The sequence below is a fragment of the Saccostrea echinata genome, unplaced genomic scaffold, assembly GCF_033153115.1.
Source record: "Saccostrea echinata isolate AGI-Se365-2 ecotype Australia unplaced genomic scaffold, CSIRO_AGI_Sech_v1 ptg000029l, whole genome shotgun sequence".
In the NCBI taxonomy this organism is placed as follows: Eukaryota; Metazoa; Mollusca; class Bivalvia; order Ostreida; family Ostreidae; genus Saccostrea; species Saccostrea echinata.
The window spans coordinates 9,300,846-9,327,327 of NW_026889778.1; the positions used below are offsets into that span (position 1 = coordinate 9,300,846).

The 26,482-nt window shown below is 33.5% G+C and overlaps 1 protein-coding gene across 3 annotated transcripts; it reads left to right on the plus strand.

Moving 5' to 3' along the window:
* The first annotated feature begins 771 nt into the window (after window positions 1–771).
* LOC133195576 (histone deacetylase 6-like) lies at window positions 772–24,272 on the plus strand. Of its 3 annotated transcripts, none has more exons than XM_061331459.1 (30): window positions 772–822; window positions 3,443–3,564; window positions 4,711–4,852; window positions 6,171–6,308; window positions 8,290–8,361; window positions 8,711–8,736; window positions 9,576–9,680; window positions 10,964–11,032; window positions 11,542–11,668; window positions 12,024–12,089; window positions 13,413–13,472; window positions 13,881–13,970; window positions 14,365–14,471; window positions 15,311–15,436; window positions 15,536–15,688; window positions 16,566–16,619; window positions 17,100–17,187; window positions 17,571–17,611; window positions 17,930–18,026; window positions 18,121–18,192; window positions 18,636–18,661; window positions 18,927–19,031; window positions 19,735–19,803; window positions 20,251–20,377; window positions 20,593–20,658; window positions 20,806–20,865; window positions 21,477–21,566; window positions 22,436–22,539; window positions 22,867–22,934; window positions 24,053–24,272. In XM_061331459.1, exons 2-30 carry the CDS (start codon window positions 3,527–3,529, stop codon window positions 24,121–24,123), a joined length of 2,457 nt encoding a protein of 818 aa, XP_061187443.1. In that variant the 5' UTR covers window positions 772–822; window positions 3,443–3,526; the 3' UTR covers window positions 24,124–24,272. The 3 variants fall into 3 exon arrangements, with proteins under 3 accessions (XP_061187443.1, XP_061187444.1, XP_061187445.1); XM_061331460.1 differs by having other exon boundaries at window positions 775–831; XM_061331461.1 differs by lacking the exons at window positions 772–822; window positions 3,443–3,564; window positions 4,711–4,852 and adding an exon at window positions 4,882–4,951.
* Window positions 24,273–26,482: the final 2,210 nt, after the last annotated feature.

Here is a 26,482-nt window from a genome sequence, read left to right on the forward strand (position 1 = left end):
GAGATTGTTGCGAATTGTGGAAATAACTTACACAAAGTATAAATTACTGTTAAATAAAATATCAAAGAAAAATTTATCATAATTTTTATTTTTTGACTTTTTATTTGTCGCACAATATTCATCTTGCTCGCCTTGTTCGTCCACCTTCTGGACAAGCTTCAAAGTTCAAACGGAGCATAACTCTCGGGAAAAAAAAAATGAATCAGAATTTCCTAGCTGTAAATATGCACATCAACACGTGTTGTCCTTATCACAGGTCGGCTTGTGGACGCCCCCCCCCCCCCCCCGTTCCGTACCACCAGAGGTTCTTTGACTTAATAATGAACTATTTTTATATGACATATTCACAAAGTATTACAACTGAAAATTCCAAAATATAACCTAAAATTAGCCTTTTGTAAAAATTCACACTTAGAGAACTTTTAAGATCAGAGCGTGTGAATCCAACCCAGAAATTTCTTGCTAAGCCAACAAAAAAAAAAAAAAACAACAACAAACAAACAAACGTAAAATTCATTTCCATGGTGGTGATAGTGGGGTCCACGTTTTCTAAATGCGGGGGGGGGGGGCAAAGTATTTTTTTTTGTTTGCTTCAGAATATACTTTTGATAACTCTGCAAATTCCAGGGGGGTCCGGAACCCTAACCCCCCCTCTAGATCCGCGCATGAAAACATCCAAACATGATGGTTACAGTAACATGTTAATTTCAGAGTGCTAAAAGAATCTTAGATCCGCGCACGAATAGATCGGGATCGGGGTTTATACTGCCCTCCATCAACCGGAAAAGGGAATGCACGTAGTGGCGCTGAATTCAACGAAAGGTAAATACTGTACCGGCTTTAGATGTTTTAATCAAGAAATGCATGTTCTGTTATTCTGTGAGCAGAATAACCGGCGATCAGTGTTTGAAAGGGGGCGCACAAATGTTAAACTTCAAAGTTTTGTTTGGAGGAAAACCATAGCCCCAACTGAAGCATAACTCTCTCTCTCCCTATCTCTCTCTCTCTCTAATCCATTCTTCTTGCAAATCAAGGCTGACTAGTCTTTACTTACTGGCGCACTTAACAATAAATAAATTATACAATGCTCTCTGAAAAAGGGAGAAAAACTTAATCTTTAAATTTTACATTTTTGATTATGGTGTTTTTTCCCCAGTTTTTATCATTTTCAACGATTTTGTTTAATAACACGGGGTAAGTAAGTATTAGTATGGCAAGGCTAGTATGGCTATTAAAACCATCAGAACATTCTTAGATTTGAGAGTTTATGCACTAAAAGTATATGAGGTTTGACATTGTCGATATAAATGTGAATATTTTTGACTGGCATATACCTATGGGTTTTGCAAGGTCATGCTTGGAATGATTTACAGCACGTAGTTGTCTTGTTTTATTCATAACCTTGTACAGGTTAAGCTAAAATCTTAATTTTGCTATATAAGGTAATCAGACAGTATACAAGACGTACATGTAGGCACTCATTGACAAATCATTTCTTAGCCACACAGCTTTCAAAAATTTGAAATGAAGAGGCGAATTTATTCATTTGAACATGTTTAAGAGGCTAGCTATTTTAGAATTATTTCAAATAGTTTATATTGCCAATTATGAAATTTGAAGCTGCGAATTCCGATCATTGAAACAGTGTAAAATTGCCTTTTACCTTATCATGCTTATTGAAAGCGCTGTTGTTGCCAAATGCTGTTTATTCTAAGTTGGCATGGAGCTTGTTATATACATGATTAAATAGTAAAAGGTAAATAAAAATATGTGTGATTTTCTTGAGTTGTAAAACTAATTATTGTAATTTTTTGTTTATCAAAAAAAAGCAGTATATGACACATTATTTAGCATATCCCACTTCCTTAAATGTATAATCCAAATGACTTTTGGCTCTTTTTCTCACCAATGAGTAAACACGAGATGGGTCTGAGGGTGAATGACTTAAATAACAATCATCCGTGAAGGGTAGCAATATGTGTTGTTCAACTCTCTAGTTGACCAATCAAAGTCCTAGCCCGGCCCAGAGGTGTCTGTCGGAATCGCTGACCCCTGTACATCATTGTAGGATATCCTCCGTCAGTGTCACATTTCAATGGTTTTATTCAATTAAATTTGTATTTGGGTCAGAATAATTAACTCTGGAATTTGTTCCTATAAAACAGATTGCTCTATGTATAATGCTTTTAACTCTGTCAACTTCTTCTAACGAGTATTTCATACAGGTAAATTGTTTTCCTAATTATTCCATCAGTTTTTGGTAATCTACATCTTGTGTTTGGCATGTTTGTTATTTTCTGTCTCATTACATTGGATTAGGTCCAATAAACTCTCTAATTAGACTACATATGAAGAGTTTTAAGATTATTAAAACAGATGTTAAGTGGATTTATGATTTATGAAATCTCATTTTAGTGTTAAGTGTATACAGTTATATATGCTTGGAATGGAGCTGAGCAGTTATTAAAGATAACTAATATTACACATATTAAAGTTTTTATTTGTACAGTACATATTTGAAATTTGACTAATGTACATTATGAATTTATTGATTACTTTCATTTGTAAACATGCCAAACAGTTGCTTAATTCATTATAATACATAATCACTGTTGTATTAAAACTCAATGTGTAAACATATCTGTATAATGACAAGCATGTGTATGTTGCCTCAGCTCATAACAGTAAATGATGGGTGCAAATGAAATCTTTAAATATTTCTTCTTTTTTTTTTTTAAATTGTATTAAAAAAGGTTTTTGAGTACCATAAATCATGGTGAATGAAAATTCTTTTGATGTGGTTTAAGTACCTACATTGTCATACTGTTTCATAAAAAAAATGATGAAAATACACTGTACTGATGAACTTATGTTCATCAGTGATTTTATTTCGGATTTCCTTTCCAATTTTGAGACTCCCAGGTGATCCTGTGCTTTTAAAAGAAAGTCCAATCAATCAACACATTTTCTTTATGACCTGCAAGACTGAAAATTTTGGGAAATGAGCACAGTGAACTTTAACCTTTCACTAATGAAGACAAATGATCTCTACTTGAATAATATCTCTTAGAACATCATTTTTTGTTACAAAGACAAGAAAGTGCTTATAAGTCTTAACCTTTCTATCTATGTTACTTTAAATTTATCAACCCACCTTGACCTCTCTTTACACTTTTTTTTGTATTAATATCAAAGTGATCCACACCCATTCTTTTTATTTTTGGTCTTACAAGATTATCAATGACTTTTCTTTCTAAATCAACACATTGACCAGACATATTTTTAGGCATTAAGGCCTCTGTAAACCTCATGGTATCTAAGCCTCCTTCATCCTCCCTCATTCTTTGTATTTTCAAATTTTACTGATCAGATTTAACCTATCTTATACTTTACTGGTGTTCTTACTAAACCTGTACTGATCCTGTGGGTGTGTTTTTGTCAGATCCAGTGGTGCTGTTATCAGATTGGACCAATGGTGGAGAAAACCAGTAAAATGGTTTGTGGTGGGAACCAGTAAAAAAAGGTTATGGCATCAGTGTCAGAGGAGGTCACTCCCTATAATAGGTAATAAGTATACTGTTAATTTTTTTTTCCGGCTTTTTTTGGCAAAGGGTGTCAAAATCATTAGTAAAGCTTTATTACTTGTAAATAGTTTTTTTTCCAATAAGTTATTTAGAGGAAAAATCAATTTAAAGAAAATGATGTTAGACAGTGCATTGAAAGGTACATCTTTTAAAAATTTGAATCCAGGATTTGACATTAACTTTTACGAGTACTAGTCCAGTCGGGCCACTTCCCATAATTTTTACTAGCCCTGACTCAAAAATCGCTAGCCCTGACCAAAAAAGCAAATTTAATTTTTATAATCACCAATTTTAATGATGTAATTTTGAAGTTGTCTCTCGAGCGTGTCAAGATTTTGACAGACTTAGCCAATAACGTCTGGTTCATCACAACATGGGACTATTGTAAGCAATGAACTTTAACAAAATTTTTATCCTAAATATAAATAAACTAATTACAGAACATATTTTTTCAGTAACTTTTTATACCATATTGATACTGAACGACGCTAGTGTCTACCCTGACTTGTCTATTACATTTACAGCCGTAACCACTGGTTACTGTATTTTCAGGGCCAATCTCTACAATCTACTTGCATGAAACGAAATATGAGTTTGATTGAAAAGGAAATACAATACTTTTGAGAAATTATAAACTCTTTCTATTTTTTAAAATCAATGGGGGGGGGGGGGGGGGGGTGTCGGTGCACACTTCAGGTGCCTATGGCTAAAAATAGCAATTGTGTCATAAGGGGATTTTTTTTCTTTACAGTGTTTTCAATCAGACAAAATTTCTTTAAAAAAGTTCTTTGAATATTTATTTGGAAGACTGAAATGTGATTAAACAGTTATTTTATGAACACGACCAATCGGTCTAGTTAACGTACATTTTACATGACCGGACCACTCATTTACTAGTCTGGGTCGGTCGGACGTGCCTTAGTGTCAAACCCTGGAATCAGATGCAAAGTTAAATAAAATAGTCTCCAACTTGGATGTGCAATAAGAAAAATTGACAGTAACATTTGTCTGAATTATCATTTTGCAGTTTGCATTTATTTAACGTTTATTTATAATAAATTACCGCAAAAAAAATCTTTTATGAAATGGCTAAGGTCTTTACTTGAGATATAATTGATTATTGCAGGACGGGAGTTGTGTATGATGAATTGATGTCCAGTCATTACCACATGTGGAATGAAGCCTTCACAGAGAAACCCGAGAGGTACACTGGTATAATAGAGAGATGTAAATACTATGGACTGCTGGACAGGTGTACTAAAATACAGGTAATTCACAGGTGAAAATAGGTAAAATTAGAGAGTTACACAGGTAAAATAGAGCAATGTAAACACAACAACCTGCTGGACAGGTGTACTAAAATACAGGTAATTCACAGGTGAAAATAGGTAAAATTAGAGAGTTACACCGGTAAAATAGAGCAATGTAAACACAACAGCCTGCTGGACAGGTGTTCTGAAATACAGGTAATTCACAGGTGAAAATAGGTAAAATTAGAGAGTTACACCGGTAAAATAGAGCAATGTAAACACAACAGCCTGCTGGACAGGTGTTCTGAAATACAGGTAATTCACAGGTGAAAATAGGTAAAATTAGAGAGTTACACCGGTAAAATAGAGCAATGTAAACACAACAGCCTGCTGGACAGGTGTTCTGAAATACAGGTAATTCACAGGTGAAAATAGGTAAAATTAGAGAGTTACACCGGTAAAATAGAGCAATGTAAACACAACAGCCTGCTGGACAGGTGTTCTGAAATAGAGGTAATTCACAGGTGAAAATAGGTAAAATTAGAGAGTTACACCGGTAAAATAGAGCAATGTAAACACAACAGCCTGCTGGACAGGTGTTCTGAAATAGAGGTAATTCACAGGTGAAAATAGGTAAAATTAGAGAGTTACACCGGTAAAATAGAGCAATGTAAACACAACAGCCTGCTGGACAGGTGTTCTGAAATACAGGTAATTCACAGGTGAAAATAGGTAAAAGTATTAGAGAGGTGCATCAGAGTAATAGATCTTTAGATAGACAGGTACAGGTACTAGTAAACTTCAGGTGAGATATTGGTATAATGAGGTAGGTACAACCTGTATCATTGAGCAGTGTTAATGTTGAGCTGTAGAATAGGGAAACAGGTGAATCAGAATGTTGGTCAAATCAGAGAGGGGTCAAAGTAATTGTAGTTTTGTCTTCCACATGTTCCAGTGAGGTTACTTTACAATTCTCCATAAACAACAATGAATGCTTAATCTGACCTCTTCAGTAAATCAGTTTAAGAGTTATTCAGTGTTGTAGGAAAAAATTTTACATAAATTTGTGGTACCAGTTTTATCTTGCCTCAGCAAATTCCGGATTGGAACATTATGACCTACATGTAATCCGTATTTTAAGGAAAAAAAACTTGCAATTGATTAAAGACAGCTATTTTGCATTAAATAGTTTAATTTACTATTATATAATTCCATTAAGACTAGCATTATGTTGATTTATGCATGGCATGCTTTTACCTCAATTTAAAACTGTTTTTTCACCACATTTTTTTTTTTATGTAAATCAAAAATTTTAAAACTGGATTTTTTTTTTAAGACGAGAAAAGCAACAGATGAAGAGATTCTGACTCTACATCATCCGGATCATCTGGATATCCTGAAAAAATCTGAATCCATGACCAAAGAGGAAATGGAGGCCTTATCTCAGAAGTATGATTACCTGTACTTCCACAAGGTATTACTATTGTCTTTATTTCCACAAGGTATTACTATTGCCTTTATTTCCACAAGGTATTACTATTGCCTTTATTTCCACAAGGTATTATTATTGCCTTTATTTCCACAAGGTATTACTATTGCCTTTATTTCCACAAGGTATTACTATTGCCTTTATTTCCACAAGGTATTACTATTGCCATTATTTCCACAAGGTATTACTATTGTCTTTATTTCCACAAGGTATTACTATTGCCTTTATTTCCACAAGGTATTACTATTGCCTTTATTTCCACAAGGTATTATTATTGCCTTTATTTCCACAAGGTATTACTATTGCCTTTATTTCCACAAGGTATTACTATTGCCTTTATTTCCACAAGGTATTATTATTGCCTTTATTTCCACAAGGTATTACTATTGCCTTTATTTCCACAAGGTATTATTGTCTTTATTTCCACAAGGTATTACTATTGCCTTTATTTCCACAAGGTATTATTGTCTTTATTTCCACAAGGTATTATTATTGCCTTTATTTCCACAAGGTATTATTATTGTCTTTATTTCCACAAGGTATTATTATTGTCTTTATTATTGTCTTTATTTCCACAAGGTATTACTATTGCCTTTATTTCCACAAGGTATTATTATTGTCTTTATTTCCACAAGGTATTATTATTGTCTTTATTATTGCCATTATTTCCACAAGGTATTACTATTGTCTTTATTTCCACAAGGTATTACTATTGCCTTTATTTCCACAAGGTATTACTATTGTCTTTATTTCCACAAGGTATTATTATTGCCTTTATTTCCACAAGGTATTACTATTGCCTTTATTTCCACAAGGTATTATTATTGTCTTTATTTCCACAAGGTATTATTATTGTCTTTATTATTGTCTTTATTTCCACAAGGTATTATTATTGCCTTTATTTCCACAAGGTATTATTATTGTCTTTATTTCCACAAGGTATTATTATTGTCTTTATTATTGCCTTTATTTCCACAAGGTATTATTATTGTCTTTATTTCCACAAGGTATTATTATTGTCTTTATTATTGTCTTTATTTCCACAAGGTATTATTATTGCCTTTATTTCCACAAGGTATTATTATTGCCTTTATTTCCACAAGGTATTATTATTGCCTTTATTTCCACAAGGTATTATTATTGCCTTTATTTCCACAAGGTATTACTATTGCCTTTATTTCCACAAGGTATTATTATTGTCTTTAATTCCACAAGGTATTACTATTGCCTTTATTTCTACAAGGTATTATTATTGTCTTTATTTCCACAAGCAGGGGTGTGCAATTACAAAAATTAGTTAATAGCCCGTCGGGCTAGTGGCAGTAACAAAGTTACTAGCCCGAGGTTGTCAGTCACTAGCCCATTAAGTATCGAAAACAATACATGTATAAGTATAACAAAAAGGTAAAAAAAAAACCATTTAAGTTGAAATAAATAAAACAAATAATGGTTTGCACTTTGTTATTGTCAGGTACTTCGACTATAACTGTCACTGAAACGACTGGCGATAGCAACACAATATATATATATATAGGTTAAAACGAATTAAAGATTATGATTTTACAACAAAGTTAATTCGTACATCAATTCAGTCGATGTAAATATATGTATACTTTCGTTTTAGATTTACTAGCCCGACGGGCTAATGCAGTATAGATTTATGATAGCCCGACCTCTAAAATTGGTAGCCCCGGGCGTCGGGCGATGGTAATTGCACACCCCTGCACAAGGTTATTGCCTTTATTCCAAGGTTATTTTTTTAACAAGACACTATTAAATAATGGTTCAGTAGAAATCAAAAGACCATATTTTATGATAAAATATACTGTGATGAAATATGAATAATATCAAAGAAGGAGTAAAAGGAGTTGAGAATTCTAAACAACTTATTTGGGATAGTGAATGTTAATGTCATGAAGCATCTTTTGTGTGATTCCATTGATTATCTGTGTTTTCAAATTGACAGGACATTTTAAGGAATTCTCGCCTAGCTCTGGGTTCCACACTGAACATTGTAGATGAAGTTCTGAATGGAAAGGTATGACCTGTGTCTTCTTTTACCTAGACCATGCATTGAAAAAGACAGTGTAGGCAGTAAGGCTCCCTCCTTCACCCCCCTCCTCTACTTCCCCCCCCCCACACACACACACACAAAGATCAAGTTTTGTAGGAACACCTTAACTGCATATAACATTAATGGTAATTATTTTCTAACCCTCTCTGTAACTAAATTTAAACTTGAGGAATTGACAAGATTTTTTAAATTAACATTGTAAATATTCTTTTGAAAAGTAATGTTTAAGCAATTTTCTTTACATGGATACAAGATTTTATCTATTTGATAAATGCATACTTTAAACAAGAATGAAAAACCTGTTTCTTTTCAGGTACGGAATGGCTTTGCCATAGTTAGGTAAGCATGACTGTGTCAAAATCTTCTTTTTAAAAAAAAATATTTGAGTATGTTGCTAATGACAGTACTATAAAATCAATACTTCGGTATTATAATGTGTAAAAAGATACTGTAAAGAAGTAATGTCAGCTTCTATGTACACAGTAGGTACCGTTGATTGAAAAAAAAAAACAGGATGGTTTTAATTTCATTTAGTCACGATTTATTATTTTTCTGCGTAATTAAACTGATTGTGAAGAAGGTTATCAGATAACACAATAAAGTATTTGTCACAAGGTACAGGCTTTTATTGTGAAATTAAAATAAAATTAAAATAATGGCAGTTGGTACAATACCCTTTAAACAAATTGTGAAATACAGTTGAATTTCAGTATTTCAAACACCAATATCTCAAATACCATGGATATGTCCAAGTGATTTTGAAGTCGCAACCACTTATTCTTTTAGTATTTTACCCTGGATATCTGGAATCCTCAGATATCTCAAAGTTTTTTCTTGATCCCATCGAGTTTGAGATAATGAGCTTTGACTGTATTAGCCCATGGAATTAAAATAACTTACAGTATTTAAAGTTTAATTCCAATTTTTTTTTGAAATACCTTATATACTCACCTATAAGTCGGTCCGCCTGTAAGTCGGTTGTATTTTTAAAGCTTAAATTAGAGGGATTGACCAGCTAAAATACCAATCTTTTTATTACTCGCGTATAAGTCGGATAAAGAGTGTTGGACCAAAGTTTTACTCCCAAAAAACCGACTTATAGGCGAGTATATATGGTATGTTTATATAAATGACGCTGTGTCAATCTCTGTAAAATTTGTTCATTTCTTTATTTATAGACCTCCAGGTCATCATGCCATGTACAATGAGTTTAATGGATACTGCCTGTTAAACAATGTAGCTATAGCTGCCAAGAGGGCCCTGGATGTTCATGGATTAGAAAGGTCATTATCTGAAAAAAAAATTGTACATTTTGTGGCAATCTTTTTTCTTAGTAGTACAGGGTTGGGAATTACATGTACCTCATGTCTGGAAGGCTGAGACTAGTAAAAAGTAGTTAGAATTACATGTACCTCATGTCTGGAAGGCTGAGACTAGTAAAAAATAGTTAGAATTACATGTACCTCATGTCTGGAAGGCTGAGACTAGGTAAAAAATAGTTAGAATTACATGTACCTCATGTCTGGAAGGCTGAGACTAGTAAAAAATAGTTAGAATTACATGTACCTCATGTCTGGAAGGCTGAGACTAGGTAAAAAGTAGTTAGAATTACATGTACCTCATGTCTGGAAGGCTGAGACTAGTAAAAAATAGTTAGAATTACATGTACCTCATGTCTGGAAGGCTGAGACTAGTAAAAAATAGTTAGAATTACATGTACCTCATGTCTGGAAGGCTGAGACTAGTAAAAAATAGTTAGAATTACATGTACCTCTTGTCTGGAAGGCTGAGACTAGTAAAAAATAGTTAGAATTACATGTACCTCATGTCTGGAAGGCTGAGACTAGTAAAAAATAGTTAGAATTACATGTACCTCATGTCTGGAAGGCTGAGACTAGTAAAAAATAGTTAGAATTACATGTACCTCATGTCTGGAAGGCTGAGACTAGTAAAAAATAGTTAGAATTACATGTACCTCATGTCTGGAAGGCTGAGACTAGGTAAAAAATAGTTAGAATTACATGTACCTCATGTCTGGAAGGCTGAGACTAGTAAAAAATAGTTCGGTCTAGTAAATTTTATATATTTAGCTTGTCTGTATGAACTGATGAAAATCCAGATAAAAAGCTTGAATGGGTTTGGATTTTATTACATTTTTGTGTCTTCATTTTAGTCTTTTTAGTGTTTAAATTAAATGAAAAAGAAATACTATTTTAGCATTTTCTTGATCATGTTTTGACCTCCCAACAAGAAGTTTATCAAACTTGAAAATTCTTAATAAGAAACAGAAATTAGAAAAGATAATGAAATTGGATAATTCTGACAAGTCAGTGAAAGGAATTTAGAGAGTATGACAAATACAGAAATCAACTATTTCAAAGTATTTGGAAAGTCAATTTTTATAAAATAAATTGGGGAAAAACTAAGGTTTTGAATGTGTAATCATTTTATATGACAGAGGACAGACCAGTGTGCAGACTTGTGAAAAATTTACTGTTTAACATTGTAGTATTATATCTACATTTTTTTTTAGCATCATTCATATGGTAAATATTGTTGATTTTAGGGTTCTGATTGTGGACTGGGACGTCCACCACGGTCAGGGAATACAGTATTTCTTCTACAATGATCCACGGTAAGATGTGAGGGAAGCGTGACGGTGTACAGAATCTGTAATAGCTTCATACAGTATTGTCAAATGACAAATTTTCTCACTAACTGACAATTTCTTTTAATATGACAAGACTTTTATAGTGAAACTTTATCATCTTTATGTCAACTCTACATACACAAGAGTTTCACAAAATTACTAATACCTTAATTTAAGATTCATAATAATACTGCTACACAAACAATATTTAGACTTAATGAGGTGTTTATACAAGTTTCCATTTCGCCTTAATTCCTCTCACAGTGTACTAAGGCGAAATGGGAATACCAAATTTCACAGATAAGGCGAAATGGGAACAAACCAGCAGGGATAGTCAATGTTTTATATCTGTAATTATGATAGTCTATAGTCTTTACAAATCCAGGAATTAATGGTGGGCTTTTGTTGGATGAACTATGCATTTTATTTTTGGATTGACATGAACATGTAGAAGAATTCTGAAAGGTAAAATAAGCTTTGCCTTTCTGTTTCAGAGTGTTGTACTTTTCAATTCACAAGTATTTAGATGGGGAGGAATGGCCGTATCTTAGAGAATCAGATTACGACCATATTGGTGAAGGTCCTGGCAAGGGCTATAACATCAACGTTCCCCTTAATGTGGTATGTAGTTCAACCTCAGTGTAGATCAACCTCAGTGTAGTATGTAGATCAACCTTATTCAGTGTTATATGTTGATCAAACTTAATGTGGTACATACATCATTGTGGCATGTGGATCAACCTAAATGTGGTATGTAGGTCAGTCTCAAGATCAAGTTTGTAAAGTGGTATGTAGGTCATCCTCAACAACAACATGCCTCTTAATTCATTCCACATCTTAATACATCTTACATCTTAATACATCTGTGGGATTAATCTTTGTATAAAAATTTTTGTGGAACATTGATAAATATGTGTTCATTGATAAATATGAATGTTCAAGTGAAGACTGATATGGTTGATTTTGACATTTTCAGATTGGCTGTGACAACAGTGTTTATCTAGCAATCTTTTTCAACATACTGCTGCCTATTGCCTATGAGGTTTGTGTGGAATTTATATACTACAATGTAAAATTGTAGATTAATAAAAAGGATTGTACTGAATACAGTACTCTTGATGAGTGAAAGAAAGATTATTTTTGAATTGTAAATAAAAAACTGAATCCTGATTGATATAATGAATAACATGCAAACTTGCTGGTTTGTTCAATTTTTAGATTGATTTGCAAGAAAAATCAACAAAATATGTAATAAATAGACTGTATAATCAGTATTTCAGTTCATTTTGGTCATACATGTAATTTATACCCAATTCATGATAATATTTTTATAAGGTCATCTTAAACAATTTTAAGTCCTCCACTTTTTGTTAGCTCACCTGAGCCGGGTGGGGCCACAATGGGCGATCAAAGTTTTACATAGGAATATATAGGAAAAATCTTTAAAAATCTTCTTCTCAAGAACAGCAAAGCCATGATTGGTCATATTTATATGGTAGCATCCTCAGGTAGAGTAGATTCAAATTTGTTCAAATCATGACCCACGGGGGTAGGGCAGGGCCACAATAGAGGATCAAAGTTTTACATAGAAATATATAGGAAAAATCTTTAAAAATCTTCTACTCAAGAACAGCAAAGCCTTGATTGGTCATATTTACATGGAAGCATCCTCAGGTAGTGTAGATTCAAGTTTGTTCAAATCATGACCCCCGGGGGTCAGGTGGGGCCACAATGGGAGATCAAAGTTTTACATAGGAATATATAGGAAAAATCTTTAAAAATCTTCTACTCAAGAACAGCAAAGCCTTGATTGGTCATATTTACATGGAAGCATCCTCAGGTAGTGTAGATTCAAGTTTGTTGAAATCATGATCCCCGGGGGTCGGGTGGGGCCACAATGGGCGATCAAAGTTTTAAAGAGGAACACAAAGTAAAAATCTTTAAAACAAACTATTTCTTAAGAACAGCAAAGCCATGATTGGTCATATTTATATGGAAGCATTTTTAGATAGTGTACATTCAAGTTTGTTCAACTCATGACCCCTGGGGTTCGGGTGGGGCCACAATGGGTGATCAAAGTTTTACATAGGAATACATAGGTTAAATCTTTAAAAATCTTCTACTCAAGAACAGCAAAGCCATGATTGGTCATATTTAAATGGAAGCATCCTCAGATAATTTAGATTCAAATTTGTTCAATTCATGCCCCCCCCCCCCCCCCCCCCCCCCCGAACCACTTTTATATTTAAACTTTTCAACCTTTCAAGACTGAACTGATTTCTGCTTTTTCCTAGCCATAGTGCTCAGGTGAGCGATGTGGCCCCTGGGCCTCTTGTCTTAAGTACAAATATTTGCTTTATTTTAGTTCAACCCTCAGCTGGTGCTGGTATCTGCTGGTTATGATGCAGCTCTAGGCTGTCCAGAGGTAAGAATTCAGTAGGAAAAAGATGAAAGCTGGGTTGTTAGATGTGAAACTGCAAAGAGTGATAAACCTGTATGAAAAGTCTGTGTCGGTCCTTCAAATAAAGAATAATTTGTTTTAGGTAGTTTTGATGCAGTAAATATATTTTATGTACTTCCATCATGTTAACTAGCTAAAGATAAACATGTACAATGTAAAAAAGCAGTATACTTCTTGTTTCAATTCTGCAAATTAGACATGTATTTGAAAAAAACACTGCATTAAGGTATGGAAGGAAAAGTCCAAATGAAGTATGTTCATACAAGTAGGTGAATGATCACAAGGTAAAAAAAATAGTGATTTATATGAATATCATATAGTTTTAATGTACATGTATTTAAATGAAGATGTTTCTCTGGCTGTGTTTTACAGGGAGAGATGGAGGTGACACCCAGTTGTTTTGCTCAGTATGTCAGTCTTCTGTCTCCTCTGGCTGAGGGCAGACTCTGTCTGGTTCTGGAGGTAAACATATTGTAGAAGTCTTTTTTTGTTGTTGTTTACATGCTTATAATGAATTCAAGATTATATAAATACATGTAGCAAAGAGATTTTCTTTCCTTGTAGTGTTAAAAAGGTTCCTATGAACTTCATGGATGTAACAAATTACATTTATAAGAAATCAAAATTTCTGTCCCTGACATGTTGCTTAAAGCATGTTTTACTGAACGCACATGTAAATCAATCAAATCAATCATTCTGAATATGTCTGTATGTATACCTGTTAAACAGACACTGTTATCAAGAATTTAACATCAAGTTTTTTTCTGTTTTGCAATACTTTTCTGTGTAAAGGATGATATGGTGTTTATTTTTATTTTGTGATTAATAAATTATCGGTATGTACTAACTAATGTAGGGAGGATACTGCATAAAGACCTTGGCTGAGGGTGTAGCCTTGTCCCTGAAGGTGCTGTTAGGTGACCCGTGTCCTAGAGTAGATTCCATTACAAGGCCAAATAATAGGTAAGGAAGACTACTTCCTCACTTATAATCTTATCACTGAAGGTGCTGTTAGGTGACCGTGTCCTAGAGTAGACTTATATAGTTTTGTAAGAGGTGGTGCCATAGTTTTATTAATACAGTTTTAGCAGCATTTTTTTCTCAGGCCAAAATTAAATTATTGTTTGTTTGGAATTGCCTCCCACACTCATTGAAATGACCCCTCCTGGAAAAAATTTATTGGCCAAAAATATGAAGATTTTTTTTTTATTCAATCAATTCTTGGTCTGTTACCACATGTGCCACCCACTCACTTAATAAGTGTAGGATCTAAGCAAAACTGGGTTCCTGATCGATGGGAGATACCCTTTACAGAAAGGCAGAAAAGAATGTGTTCATTCCTTATTGAGATTTTTATCATCAATTTTTAATTTAATTTTGAAAAAAAAATAATTTCCCTCCCTCCCTCCTGTGTCTGAAACCTCCCAGGCGGCAGTTCCAGACAAACAGTTTTTAAGGATGGCCTTACCACAGTTGAACTTTATTATTTCAAGCACTGATCTCAAATACATGGCATGTGTCAATGTGAAGTGGCAGTCCCAATCACTTTTTCTTTATGTATTTTACCTCATCTTGAATCCTCTGATATTTCAAAATTTAATTGGTCTCGTTGAGTTCGAGATACTGTGATTTGACAGTACATACTTGTAGCTATAGTTGGAAACTTTCATATTAAATGTCACTTTTCCATGTTACATATTATTCTCTACTCTTTCTTACAGAATATTTAAAATAGAATGTAGGTAATTCATATTTACATGTACTTATCCATTTGATAAAAGGTGTAACTTCTTATTTTTCAGTGCAGTATCATCTATTTTAAATGTAATCAAGGTGTTGAGGCCATATTGGAAATGTCTACAGTTACAAGGAGATTTAGCATCTGTATCACATACCTCAAATACAGCGGTGCTGGACTGGCCCCCAAAGTAAGTGGTCACTAATAAAGAAACCAATATACCTGTGTTTAAATGATTTAATTGGAAATGAATTACTCAAGTTGATTTCAATGTGGTACTCTTTAACAGGGACGGAGTAAACTTCTATACACACAATATGCCGGAGTCGTATTCTCTTCATCAGGAGTGCTGGAATCCAGGGGTTATGGAAAGTGCCCACATCATAGATGCACAAGTGGATGAACTTTTGGCGCGCACTATACACAGGACGACTAGACACAAGTAAAGTAGGACTTTGTGCTGTGGTAGACTGGTGTTGACTTTAGAGTACAACTGTAGTTAGATGATTGCAAATATTTAGAGCCATTTTTTATGCCCCTTTAATCGAAGATTCAAGGGCATATAGTTTTTGGGCTGGCTGTTTGTCCACAAAATCTTTAACCTTGCCCATATCTTTTGAATGGTTGCTGCTAGGTCTTTTACATTTCACATGTGCATTCCTGGTGACAAGACCTTTCTTTGGGTACCAACATTTTTTACCTTATGCCCTTGACCTTTAAGTTTGATCTACTTTTGAAAAATTTTAACCTTCCTCATAACTTCTAAACAGTTGGTGCCAGAACTTTCATATTCCACGTGTATATTCTTGGTGACAAGACCTTTCTTTGGGTACCAACATTTTTGACTTCATGACTTGGAGTTTGATCTACTTTTGGAAAGCTTTAACTTGGCCATAACTTGAACAGCTCATGCTAGGGCAACATTAAAAAAACTTTAACCTTGACCATAGGCTGCCATCAGTGTTTCATATCTAGTTAATCACCATGAATTCGTCCACCCTGTATTTGAGGTTTGTTATTAAAAGCAGTGTGTACTACCTTTGTACCAGCAGCTAATAAGTCTGTTCTCATTTTTGATGGACATTCTGTTTTATTTATTTCTTATTTTTTTCATTGGATGGCATTGGACATGGTGATAATTTAATTACTCTAATTTTGTGGATAAAACTTCAAAAATATTTATTTATACATTTGCTTCATATATATGTGTTATATCCAGACTATTTCTTGCTTAGTTTACATACATTCAATCCCACAAGCTAGTTTTCCATATGGTATGTTGATTAAAGACATGATTTGAGTAATGAATTTTGTTTCAGGGTTGGAATTGTGTATGACGATGCCATGTTAAATCACAGAGACCTGGGCTATGGGTAAGGGCAGTCAATCTTAGCCTATTTAATCATTTCTATTTCAACAAAGGTTTACAAGGAAAAAAAATCATCTTAATTTTATACTGAATAGATAAATAATTTAAGAATAAAAAAATAAAAATACAATGTTTAAACATGTAGGTACATGTAACTACTTTAAACAAAAAAATATTTGCCAAAAATCTTAATGTGTACTCGTGAGTCAAAGAGATCAGTTTGAGTATTGTATAAGTTGGAACTCATACTTTAAAGTATTCCTCAGTTGAAGGTAAAAGGACTATAATAAACCTAGTCAGACATGTTGCTGCCAGTAATCTCATACATGTACATCTATGTTCATGTATGAGGAGAAGGGGGAAATCTTGCTATTCTGTAGTGCGGACTTACATGTATATCTACACTCAGAGATGCCTAATAAAATGAAGAACCATCCAATTCATTTGCTGACCTACATGTAAATAATACCTGTTTCTATTCCAGAGGTTTTGAGGAGGGCCCAGAAAGAGTTGAGAGAATTGTACAAACCCTGAAAAAAAATGGTGTCTGGGACAGGTGCTACCATATACAGGTGGGTATTGATAACCTCAAGATTTAGCAAGTCAGTTACTACATAAATCAATGTGTTAGGTGTTGTACGTGTGGTTATTTTCTTGACTATTCCCTTTATTATTCTTGCAAAGCTGATAGGTGAGACTAAAAGGCAATCTGGTAACTACCATAAATTGATTTGCTTGAATATCTCGAATACCATGGATATGTCGGAGAGATTTTGAAGTCCCAACTACATATTCTTTAAGTATTTACCTCGATATCTCGAATCCTCAGATATCTTGAAGTTTTTTCTCAGTCCCATCGAGTTCGAGATAATGAGGTTTGACTGTATTTAATCAAAAATGACACCAAGTCAAAAAATATTCCAGATGAAGTTGTGAAGTTTGTTCTCCATTGCAGGGTCGAAAAGCTTCCGATGAAGAAGTGTGTCTAGGACATGGGTAAATATGTCACTCTATCAAAGCCTGTAATAACAATTTACAGATATACACAAGACTGTACTACATCTTTTGATGTATTAAATCTATTTGGACATGTCAATCAGAAGCAAAATCAGAAAGGTTTGCAGCATGTAACAATAATAAATCTGTTTGAGCACTGAGTAGGTATACTGAAATAGGATACTAAAATGACGATGGGATTAAAAGGTTGCATCAATATTTAGAAAAGTTAATGAGAAATAATTCTTGGTTCTGTGTTCCAAAGATAGTGGCCTTATACTGTTAGTATATTTCTTACTGTAATGTTTATATTTGTAGAGAGGATCATGTTCGTCGATTCAAGAAAACCATGACAATGGGAGAAGAGGCATTAAAAGTATACCAAGAAAGCTTCAAGTCAATTTTTCTGTGTCAGGTAAGTATTTTATGGAGGTCTTTGCCAATAATTGCAATATTTAGGACTTTACAGTTAAAATAAAGTGTGACTCAACTATGTCATTGTTTTACAGGAAAGTTTTACCTCAGCAGCCTGGGCAGTGGGCTGTTCCTTATCTGTGATAGACTCAATATTGTCCAATCAGGTAAGACCTTAGATAATTCCTTATTTTGATAGATTCCATATTGTCCAATCAGGTAAGACCTTAGATACTTCCTTATTTGTGATAGACTCCATATTGTCCAATCAGGTAAGGCCTAAGATGCATTCTTTATATGTAATAAACTCCATATTGTCCAATCAGTTGAAACCTTGGAAATATTGCTTTTTTCATGCTCAAAGAATTTGAACTAATAGATTGATAATTTATTGCTCAATGACATCCATTTCAAAGCTTCCTATTAAAGTTGAGTCACTAATATTTAATGCAAGCTTCAAACTGAATTCTTTGTTCATATACATGTATGTCTGTAATACGTGTATCAACAAATAATCTTTAAGGCTTGAAAAGCAGGAAATGAATTGTACCTACATGTATACAGTATGTGTGTGTGTGTAATTTCGTTTAAATGTTTTATATATTTACAGTGTCAGAGTGGTGTTGCTGTAGTAAGGTGAGAGACAGTGACTATTTAAAAATATGAAATTAAAACACTTATTAAAGCTCTATGTTTTATTATGAGTATCTATCTTTCTATTCTTAAAGAGCTGACTTTTTAGATTAAATAGAAAAAAGTCTGATACGACTTAATTTTAATTGATTGTTCTCAGAATAAATCATACTGACTATATTGCATGATAAAGATACATTGAGATGTAAAATATTATCAGAAATGATGTATTGTCTGTTTATAATGCACTTCTTGATTTTTCCCCTAGGCCTCCTGGTCACCATGCGGAGAGGAATACCATGATGGGCTTCTGCCTGTTCAATAATATAGGGATAGCTGCTAAATACGCCCAACAAAAATACAATGTTCAAAGGTAAAAACAACAACAAAACAATGTAGGAATAGCTGCTAAATACGCCCAACAAAAACACAATGTACAAAGGTAAAAAGAACAACAAAACAATGTAGGAATAGCTGCTAAATACGCCCAACACAAATATAATGTACAAAGGTAAAAACAACAACAAAACAGTGTAGGAATAGCTGCTGAATACGCCCAACACAAATATAGTGTACAAAGATAAAAACAACAACAAAACAATGTAGGAATAGCTGCTAAATACGCCCAACACAAATATAATGTACAAAGATAAAAACAACAACAAAACAATGTAGGAATAGCTGCTAAATATGCCCAACAAAAATACAGTGTACAAAGGTAAAAACAATGTAGGAATAGCTGCTAAATACACCCAACTCAAATATAATGTACAAAGGTAAAAACAACAACAAAACAATGTAGGAATAGCTGCTAAATACGCCCAACACAAATATAATGTACAAAGGTAAAAACAACAACAAAACAATGTAGGAATAGCTGCTAAATACGCCCAACAAAAATACAATGTACAAAGGTAAAAAGAACAAAACAATGTAGGAATAGCTGCTAAATACGCCCAACACAAATATAATGTACAAAGGTAAAAACAATGTCAATCTTTTAATGTGTCTATGCTGTACAGTTTGCTCTGTATTTTGTTTGAATTACCAATCTAGACAATACACCTGTATTTCAGGATCCTGATCGTAGACTGGGATATCCATCACGGAAATGCAATTCAGAGCCTCTTTGAAAATGATCCAGGGTCAGTCATACTGAATATTTCCGGAAAAAATTCTGTCGTTTTTAAAAAATGATACATAAGTGGTAGCAGATTTTCTAAGGCAGGCTTTTTTAGAACTTATCAGTAAAACTTGTCTAATCCAGACACCACTGGTTCCATAGAAATTGGCTGGATTAAACAATATTCCCTATTTCTGGATAGACAACATTTTGAACAACTAAATTTACTGCAAGGGACTTTAAGTTATCCTCGAAATAGCAAAATTTTGGAGTACACAACATCCAAATAAGACAAGTTTTACTGTGTATATATATATATATAAATATATATATATATATATATATATACATGTACTTGTGTTATAAAGGTAGATTTTCATGTTTAGAATCAAACATTTCAAGTTAAAATTTGTATCAAAGCCCAGTGTAATCTTGTTGCGTAATCATGTTATATGATATTGTATTACAGTGTTCTATTTATTTCACTACATCGGTTTGACAATGGATCATTTTACCCCTATGGTGGGAAAGGTTACTACAAACAGACAGGGGGTCCACAGGCACGGGGATATACAGTCAATGTAGCCTGGAATGATGTAAGTACAGCATCTGTACAGAGCTGTCATAGTACCTTTAATGAATGATGTTCATAGAACTCTCTAACTTAAAGTTTAGAAAGAGAATCATTCGTATAAAATATTATTATGCAGTTGGTTTACCTTTTAAAGTTAGGGAGATGATATTTTAGTACATGTACATTAATGTAGATGTACCTGATACATGTTTTTGATGTGTCCTTACACTTAATCAGGGATCAAAAGGAGATGCAGATTACATTGCAGCCTTCCATCACCTGGTGCTGCCCCTAGCTTATGAGGTAAGTCTATAGCTGATCTAACTTAATATCACATTCATGTATGTGGTCACACACTTTTTTCAGTGATTACAGGGCAAATAAGGCACTTTTTGATCTCTGAAAGAAAAGTAATCCTGAATATGATCACTATGCCCTGTCTCCTTTCAGTTTGCCCCAGACTTGGTGTTAGTGGCAGCAGGCTTTGATGCTGAGAAGTCGGACCCTCTGGTGAGTGATAATTTGCTGCTGAACTGTACTTTTGTACATATGGAACATAGAACGTACACAAGTATGGATTGGTGTAGGGAAACCTGATCATGAAAACCATACTTTTGAGACACACCTGTTATAAATCACTAATTGAATAGATGCTTGTACAGGTAAACTTCGTTATCTCAACATTGGCGGGACTATCTGAAAATGTCAAGATATCCGGGTTGTCAAGATATCAGAGTTGCGACTGAATGTCCAAGATTTTATTTCATAGCAAACCAAAGACAAGTGTATTACATACAGTCATGTAGGTTGGACTTCCTGTAGGTATTGATAGGCTTATAACAATGTCAGACAGAACTATCGGACAGTTATTCATGTATTTGCTATACATTTCACATCAGAGCATGTGTTAACACTAGAAAAGTGGTCAAGTTTATGCATCTGATCAAAAAGTTTGGCTTATTTCACTCAGTAGTGTTAAAAAGTTGGAAATATCAATGAAAATGCCCCAAAGGAGGTTTAGAATGCTGGATGTACAAAAAATAATCTGCAGTGTACGTATAGATATGTGGACATTAACACTGCAGATGTTTGGACTACAATATTTTTGTGTCTATTTTTAGGGTGGTTACCGACTGTCTCCAGCCGTGTTTGGTCACATGACCAGGATGTTGATGGGATTGGCTGATGGGAAGGTTGCCCTTATTTTAGAGGTTGGTATCAAATGTGTCTAGATTTCCTGCTTCAATATATATGTAAATAGTGGACGGTTGTAAACAGATTGTCATTGTGTACATTTAGGGGTTGTATCAGTACCAGACTGAAAAGAACGGTGATAGATAAATGATTTTGATACTGTAAACCTTATAATTATTTTTATTTGTGAATCGCCACCACCAAAAAAAAATTGTACTTGACACATGATTGAAGTTTCTTTTTCATCATTTTAAAGTCTTTAACTTTTTTGTGATAGTCAGACCACAAATTCATGAGTTGGAGTTGCTTGCACATGTACATGTATTAAAGCTGGTACACAATACAAGTATGTCAAACAAATAAAATTTTAAAACATAAAAGAAATTTGTAATCTGGAAATTTTCACTTGCAGTGAATTGCTGTGCATAAATCATTTTGATGAACAGTTTTTTTTTGGAATTTGGGGTCTTTTCTAAAATGTTTATAACTTTCATGAAGGTACAAATGTATGTATATACATTTGTATAAAGAATATACGAAAAAAGTTGTTTCTCATGTAGATAGCTGATATTATCCTGCCATGGAAAATCTATTTAAGTGTACTTTTGTTTCCGATGTGTATCTATTTGTCTATTCTCGGACACTTGTATACACAAGACCATTCACAAACCTCAGTAAAGAGTGGAATTCTGACAGCTATAGATTATACTTGCATTGAAATTGACAGGGAGGTTATAGTTTGGAGGGAACTTCTCAGTCCATGAGTCTCTGTATATACTTGTTACTATTTATACTTTACATTTTGACCGGGAGGTCATTGTTTACAGAATATCTCAGTCCATGTGTCTTTGTATATCCTCATTATTTGTACTCTATATAATAACAGGGAGGTTACAGTTTGGAGGGAACTTCTCAATCCATGAGTCTGTGTATATCATCATTACTAGGGGACCCCTTACCAAATGTTCACAATGCTGTGCCCAGTAAAAGGTATGGTTATCAAAAACTCCCGTCTTGAAGATAAGAAACCAGGAAATGATTTCTCACAACATAAAAATTCTGAATCAGAAATAGAAGTCTCAAATCATTCTGGTAGATCTCGTATCTTAGGTTGGATTTAAAATCTGTGAATGATAAAGATTAAAAGAAATACATTATTTCTAAGCAATATTTATTTTATTTTACTAGCAATTTTCAATGAATGAAATAAAATGATATACAGAATAGAAGAATGATTCATATTAGATTAAAATGGAATTTTGCTGTAGATTTATTTAATTTCTAAACAATTAGTTATTTCCTTTTCATCTTTTACAGTGGAGTAGAAGCTATTTGTAAAACAATGGAGGTACAAGAGGAATTCTGGAAGACACTTTTATATAGAGGTATGGGTAGTAAGAATGTATTTCAAAATGACTGAAAACAGTTTTTGTTGAAATACTTCCCTCGTAATACCAGCAATTCTGAAGTACTAAACGAAAATAAGACAACCCCATTTCAATAATAATAAACAAGCAGTTACTTTTTCAAATAAAAGAAAAGTATATTGAGTGCATTGAATCCATGACCACTATATTACTAATGATTATTTGCTATGAAGAATGTTGAAGAATTACACCATTCCTAACAAGGAAAGTGGTTTAAAATAATGCACTTACAGAGTTGTGGAAAACTTTTTCAGATAGCCAGTCATTTGGACTGGCAAGAAGACAAAATAAACCGGTCCGAAGCGATTTTTGCTGGTCCGAAATAGAAAGTCCCAAAATTTTTTAAAAAGGCATATAACATTTATTTACTTCATTACATATATTTACTTGATAATACATGTATAACATTCAGTCTCCATTTCCAAGTCCTCTTCCGTTTTCGTTTTTTGCATTTATAACAATACTAGATTTCACCGCTTTTGGGCAGGTGACAATGTTAATTCAGCATAGTAAACGTAATTTTTTTTTAAACATTTATGAATTTGGGAATTATATTAACCTAGAAAATGAGTCTAGAAAATTTTAGAAATTCTGTGCATCGATAAAAGATCTCAAAACGATTGATGAAAAAACGAATCCGGGACAGTCGGAAGTACTAGATTTACCGCTTGTATGTGAATTCTTTCTGTCGACATTTTTCATATTTAGCTTGTCTTTATCTGTTTCTTTATGTTTCTACCTAATTTTGCCCCAGTTATAAATTTAATAGGTCACGAGACCTTGCTGGTTTCGCTTTCATTTATAGCCTCGATCATGTATAGAAAAAGTATTACGCAATATCATATATATGGTACCATTATTAAGCTGGGAAGTGCGTCGATGAGAAATGGAAAAACAAAAAAACTTTAACCAAAAAAAGGGGCCAGTCATTTGGACCGGCATTGATAGCATTTTTACCGGTCACACGCATTTTTTATCGGTTTTGCCGGCATGACCGGCAGTTTTCCACAACTCTGCACTTAAGTAACATTAAAAAAAGAAACAAGGTTAAAGTTGTCAAAAAAATTTAATTTCAGTGGATCTGCCTACTCAAGATCAGCTAGAAGTGATCAAAACTGAGAAAGAAAAGAAGAAAACAAGCACATAACAATAGGGGGGTGGGGAAATAGGAGGGAAAAACCTGACAGATATCACTACCTTCATTATCAACAGTTATTTTATCTTTTTGTATCACCTTAATGTTATACTGACAGAGGATTGTACAGTTAATGATATGTGTGTGTCACTGTGTTGTACTGGAGATACAAAGAAAATACTGCTGGTTGATAAATTTTTATGGGATTGACTCAGATCATTTACATTTTTGGAAAATTTCTTGCCACTAAATGATTGCTACATGGGTGGACACTAGTAGTTTACATTATCTAAAGACAAGTATTGACACTTAGTATCAGTGAGATAACAGACATACTGAGGTAACACAGTCACTCGATATTATCACTGTAACGAGTCAAGTTAAGATAGGATGAATTTTACAAAATCATTTATTTCATTGCTTGCCTGTTAAATATCTCACATAATTGAAAAGTACAACTGTCTTTCCTGTTTGAGGAGTAAAATCACACAGTGTAAAGAACATGGAAAATGTAAGAAAGGTCAGAGTTCACAGTGAAATGGATTACACAGGTGTCAGATTTAGACAGTTTTCACTGACATGGATTTGCTTGATGCATTTGCTCTAAGCATGGTTTAACTGTAATGACACTTTAATATTTACCTGGAATACTTAACTTTTTTTTTTTTTTTTTTTTTGTAAAAAAAAAAAAGAAAAAAAAAAACATCTGGACGTGTAATCAGTCCAGTACATTTTAACAGTGACTGGTTTCATATTAGGACTGTCACAGTTACCCAAAATAACTGAAACTACAGTTCAAGTTGTTCGGTTTGGTTTAGGTTCCATTTTTTCTGGATTTCGGTTCGGGTCTGGTTTATACATGTATGTTAGAATCTGTTTATACAAAAAATGGCATTGAAATCAAAAGAATGATGACGATAATAGTGATAAATAAACATCACAACTAAAATGCACTTCATTTCATGACAAAGCACTTATCACGATAGGATTAGATAATTTTCAAAATGAGCAAGAGTGGTCAGGTTGTAGCTAATAGTCGGCCTAATAGTCCTAAATACTGATGTCAAGACGTTAACATGGATAGGATTTGTTTTCAAGTGAATATAACGTAACAAATGTAGCTTTTTCAAGTTAAATTCATGAAATTAAGGTTTAAAACAGATGTAAGTAACCAAACTGAAAAACTGGAAACCAAACCTAAAATTTACAGAACCGACTTGACCAAAAAAAAATTTGGAACCATGACAGCCCTTTTTCATATAAATGTTGCAGTTAAATTATCTATAATCTGTTGTAGATATCTTTTTTATTTTATGACATGAAGTGTATGCAATTCTCAAGTATTCCATTTTGACAAGCTTCTACCTCTCATTTTAATTATGCAAATTATTTATTCATTAATATTTTTTTGATTATATATAAATTGTGAAATTTTTTAATACTGTAACCCAACTTTTATTCGTGTGCGAGAAGTATTCACGAGTTTTGCGACCTACATTAACTCCCGAATATAAATCGCCGCGCACAATTTATTTTGCTTTGTTTTTGTAGAGAATGTTTTTCAGTTGCAAAAAATAATTGTCGCAGATCGATTTCAAACTGATAAATCACGAATAAAAGATGACGCAAATAAAAGTTGGTTTACAGTATTTAAGATTACTGTATTTCATTTCAATGACATGCAGAAACACCCCAAGAGCATCCTACATTATAATATTTCTGGGTTTTTTTTGTACAAAATATTTTTAGGCCAGAAAAAAAATTAACCAATTGTTTCTCAGGCAACGCTGCACTAGGTCAAACACTGCCGCATTGATCAATTTTATTGACGTATTGAAAAGGGAAATAACTCAATTTTCTATTTTTTCAAGTTGAAAAAGAAAATTGAGTTATTCCCCTTTTCATAAATGCTAATAGATGGACGTTTTTATTAGATAAACAAGTAAGAGTCAGTTGATATCATCATTTTGTTGAACGACTGACATGAAAAAAAGGTAACACCTGCTTCAAAAAAAAAAAAAAGAACCTGCCTGCCGCATTGAATTTTGGCCTGAGAAACCATTTTTTTTATTAGGTCACCTGAGTCACTCAGGTGACCTATTGCTATCTCTTTTCGTCCGTCGTTCGTAAACTTTTGAACATTTTCAGCTTCTTCTCTGGAACCAGCAAACCAATTTCAACCAATTTTGGCATATAGCATCTATGGATGAAGGGGAACAAAAATTGTGAAATTCGTGGCCCCTGCCCCCCTGGGGCCTGAGGGGTGAGGCCAAAACCATCAAAATTAATGCAATCTTTAAAAATCTTCTTCTTTACTCCTGGACATCAAGCAGTCAAACTGTTGGCATGATTGTAATAAGCATTGAGCCCT